The sequence below is a fragment of the Peromyscus californicus genome, unplaced genomic scaffold (genome assembly GCF_007827085.1).
Source record: "Peromyscus californicus insignis strain IS unplaced genomic scaffold, ASM782708v3 Scaffold_4__1_contigs__length_199733344, whole genome shotgun sequence".
Classification (NCBI taxonomy): domain Eukaryota; kingdom Metazoa; phylum Chordata; class Mammalia; order Rodentia; family Cricetidae; genus Peromyscus; species Peromyscus californicus.
The window spans coordinates 182,362,766-182,367,436 of NW_026294562.1; the positions used below are offsets into that span (position 1 = coordinate 182,362,766).

The 4,671-nt window shown below is 47.4% G+C and overlaps 1 protein-coding gene across 1 annotated transcript; it reads left to right on the top strand.

Moving 5' to 3' along the window:
- The first annotated feature begins 3,106 nt into the window (after window positions 1–3,106).
- LOC128124152 (olfactory receptor 10A7-like) lies at window positions 3,107–4,078 on the top strand. Its single transcript, XM_052760347.1, has one exon. It carries the CDS (start codon window positions 3,107–3,109, stop codon window positions 4,076–4,078), a length of 972 nt encoding a protein of 323 aa, XP_052616307.1.
- The last annotated feature ends 593 nt before the right edge of the window (window positions 4,079–4,671 follow it).

Here is a 4,671-nt window from a genome sequence, read left to right on the forward strand (position 1 = left end):
CTTCCCTAAGACAGTGTTGTAGGCAAGATGTAGGGCATTTTCTTAGTCAGTGCTTGATGGGGGAGGGCCAAGCCCACTATGGATGGTACTATCCCTGGACTGGTGGCTCTGGGTTCTATTGTGGACCAAACCATGTGGAGCAAACTAGTAAGCAGCATCCCTCCACGGCCTCTGCATCAGCTCCTGCCTCCAGGTTCTAGCCCTGTTTGAGTCCCTGTCCTGACTTCCTTCAGGGATGAACTACAATGTAAAAAAATGAGTCAAATAAACCCTTTCCTCCCCAAGGTGCTTTGGTCATGGGGTTTCATCACAGCAGTAGTAACCCAAATTAAGACACCACCTTGTTCTTCTTATTCCACAACTTGTGTTTTGGTGTATAATATTTTCTGAATATCTTCCATGTCATTATACTGTGATTCCATTCCTCTCCTCTCCCATCCCATTCAATATTTTATATTTTGAGAAAGTCTCACATAATCCAGGCTGGCCTTGAACTCATTATGTAGTTGGAGAGGGCCTTAAATTTCTGATATTCCTGCCTCTATCTCCATAGTGCTAGAATATCATCATATACTACCTGTCTCCTCTTTCTCACTGTCTTCTCTGTCTCTGTCTCTGTCTGTCTGTCTCTCTCTGTCTCTGTCTGTCTGTCTGTCTGTCTGTCTGTCTCTCTCTCTCTCTCTCTCTCTCTCTCTCTCTCTCTCTCTCTCTCTCTCTGTGTGTGTGTGTGTGTGTGTGTGTGTGTGTGTGTGTGTGTGTGTGTGAACACGGGTATGCACCAGTGGAGGCCATGGTCATTTTTGGTGTCTTCCTGTATCATTTCCCTTACATTTCAACCCAGGTTCTCTCCAACACAGGGTCTCTCACTGAACTTGGAACTCACCATTTCAGCTAGACCAGATGGCTGATGATCCTCCCATCTTTGCCCCTCCATCCAGTGCTTTGGTTACAGCACCTGCTGCCACGTCTGGCTAGGGGTTGGAACTTAGGGCCTCATGTTTGTGCAGCAAGGACATTATCGGACATTATCTCCTCAGCCTTCTGACCTCCTTAAAGATTGCCATGACTGTGTTGGATTTTTAAGCACAGCACTAACTACCTCAATAAGTAATACTGTGCCATGCAGCCCTCCAAATGAAATCCTGTTTTCACAACTTCACAGGTAAGCCCTCCAAAGCAGGGCTTCGAGGAGGCTGTCCTGCTCATATGTGGCAGGGATTTTCCCGTCACTCTAAGACACCCATTATTAACCAGACCCTCTACTTTCTCATGTTATTAATTTACTGGGTGAGCCTTTCCATCCTGCTGGTGTTTTTTTTTTTTCAAGTTGGAGCTCATGACCCATTAGTGGATCCTCAAATCAGTTGTGTTCAGAGTTTTACAGCCTTCATTCTACTGGCAACAGAACAGATTCAGTCTGCATTGGTGGTGGGCATGTCATCCCGCTTCAGGGAGTCTTAGCAGAGTCCTTATCTTTATTCCCTGGGCATCTTTTTATATTTTTACTATGGTCTGGTGTTGTCTTAGAAATCTTAACTCTTTAAGAAAACAAATTCCGCAGGGTGGTGGTGGTGGTGCCTGTCTTTCATCCCAAAAATGGGAGGCAGAGACTCGTGGTTCTCTATGAGTTTGAGGCCAGCCTGGTCTACACTGTGGGTTCCAGGACATCCAGGGCTGTCTCAAAACAACAAAACAGAAAGCAAATAAACAAAAAACTAAAATCAACCAAACAAACAAACAAAAAATCCCAATAAAACAAACCCAACCTCATTCCATTATTTTTCTGATGATTTTCCCCCAATTTTAATTGTTCTTTGGCAATTTCATATATGTGAGATATATCTATATATAACTATATAATACAGGGAAATTCTGATTACTGTCACCCCACTCTCTCCCATTTTCATCCCCCCCTCTTACCCACTCCCCACAAACCCATTTCCCACATTTACACCGTTCCCTTCTGCTTTGGTTTTGTGACACACGAAGGTTCACCAGGGCCGCCTGTGGGACAAGGATCGTGAAGTGAGAAGGAAATATCAGGAAATATCAGGGACCACAGATGCAGAGGTTCCGGAAAGCAAGCCTAGTGAGCTAGAAGTGCAGGAGGGATGAGGATGGAGAGCTAGACAAGAACCACCTCACAGGCGTGATGGTGCACGCCGGAGGCAGGAGGATCTCTGTGAGTTCCAGGACAGCCTGAGCTATATAGTGAGTTCAAGACAACCAGGGCTCTTTATAGAGATGCCAGTTCAAAACAACAACAACAACAGCAACAACTACTACTACTACTGCTACTCCTCACAAAGGCTTTTGTGTAAAAACCAAAACTATAGTACAACCAACTGTTGAGTCTGGGGTCTCTCTCAAATGGGGGACAGACCACCAAAGTCTATTAAACCAGAAGCAAACTTTATTCCAGAAAAATAAAAATTGAAATGTATAACATGAAACACCTGGGGGCACAAAAGCTTATCAGCTAACTGAGACCACAGCTATGTTGGAATTGTGAGGCTGTGACATTGGAGGTGGATACTGGCCCCCTATTACAGATTCAGGCACAGGGTGCATGCTAGGAGTCTCGTAGAAAAACCAGGTATGGGATGCATGTTAAACGTCATGTAGAAACTATTAAGATTTAACTTTTGTCCTGGCAGTTGTAGGCTGTAAGGGACAAGGGGATTAAAAGTTAAGCACTGGCTGTTGACAGAGGAGCTGCTGTAAAGCAGACACTGTGAGAGGGTAACCTTTAGAGCTGATGACTGCCAGCTTTTATCTCATAAGCTTATAATTGTATATGTCTACATTCCTGGACTCTTCACAACCAGGGACAGGGGAGTCAGAAGACAGAGGACCTTAAGGGCAAAGACAGGCTAGATCAGCGGGTGAGGTCATTTTTGCTTCCTTCCACATTCACTGGGGATTTGAAGTAGGCCTCTGTCCACTGTAAGGCATTGGACATGATTTACCATTGGGTTAAGCGCCCCCTTGGGAATGGGAATGATGGGACTCACAAGCTACAATTCTCACTTCATCTTCTCCTCCCTCTGGTACTCCAAAAGGTTCCTCCTTGATCCTTTGAGCAGTGCCCTTCAGTCCTGGGCCCATGCCACCTTCCTGGGCATCACCTCCATGGACCAATCAGAGCGGCTCACGTGAGCTGGAGTTCCTGCTGCTGGGCTTCTCACACGTGCCCTCCCTGCGCCCAATGCTTGCAGTGCTCTTCCTGGCCGCCTTCCTGCTCACGTTGCTAGGCAACACGCTGATTGTCATGCTCACCAGCCTGGACCCAGGCCTGCGTGCACCCATGTACTTCTTCCTGCGCCAGCTGGCGCTAGTGGAGATCTGCTTCTCACTGGATGTTGCGCCCCGTATGCTGGTGACCCTGCTGCGGCCTGGACGCGGGGTGTCTCCAACCAGCTGTGCCCTGCAGCTGCTTCTCGTATTGTCCTGTGTCACATCTGAGTGCTTGCTCCTCACAGTCATGGCCTGGGACCGCTTCCTGGCCATTTGTAGCCCTCTGCGTTATGGCGCCATCATGAGCTTGAAGCTGTGTCACCTGCTGGCTGCCACTTGCTGGCTTGCAGGAACCCCAGTGTCAATGGTCTTCACCATCTGGCTCTTTAATTTTCCCTTCTGTGGGCCACGGGGCATCAGGCACTACTTATGTGACATAGCACCTCTGCTGAGACTGGTGTGCGCAGACACCAGAGTCTTTGAGGCCAGTGTGTTTGTGGCCACAGTGTTAATTATGATCGTTCCTGTCTGTCTCATAGTCATGTCCTATACCAGGATTCTGGCTGCTGTCCTTCGGATGCCATCAGCCTCTGGGCGCCACAAGGCCCTGTCCACCTGTGCCTCCCACCTCATCGTGGTGATTCTGTTTTACGGCACAACGGGGGTCATCCACTTGCGCCCCAAGGCCAGCTACTCTCCTGAGAGCAAGCAAGTGGTGTCCCTGTCATATACCATTGTGACGCCCATGCTCAACCCTCTCATCTACAGCCTGCGGAACAAGGAGGTCAAGGCTGCCTTCGGGCGTGTCTTCATTCAGAGACGAGGAACCTTTATCCCCTGACCTCTATATGACGTCATTTACGCAATCATTTGGGGATCATCTCTAACCTAGTGGACTTGAGGACCTCGATGCACGAGTAAGTTATCCTTTTCTGAAAGATTTTATTGTCAGGATTGCCCCTGCTAGTAAATTGGATGACGTCACAACTATCTAATGGCCCCTCGAATAACGCCTAAATTTTGACTTGCTCCATGTGTTGAGTAGGTAGCATTCTGTTTCTCCACTGACATAGAAACTGGACTGGAGTTCAAAAGCATGGTGATGGCATCTTTCCTGGGTAAGTAGAATTGCCCACTGTAGCAAAGAAATACAAATTTTAGCAAAGAAAAAAATTAAAGTTTAGTCTTCTATAAACCAAGTGATTTAGGGTATGTTGTGATTTGAGTATAAAATTGGCCCCATGCTCACGTGTTTAAACACTTGGGTCCCCAATGGCGGTGCTCTTTTAGAAGTAGTGGAACCTATAGGAAGTGGAGCCTCCCGAAAGGAAGTGGGTCACTAAGAGTGAACCTCTGTGATTCATACCAGGCCCCACTTCCTGTTTGCTTCCTGAATGCTGATGCGATGTTTCATCCTGCTACCCCCTTATTTGG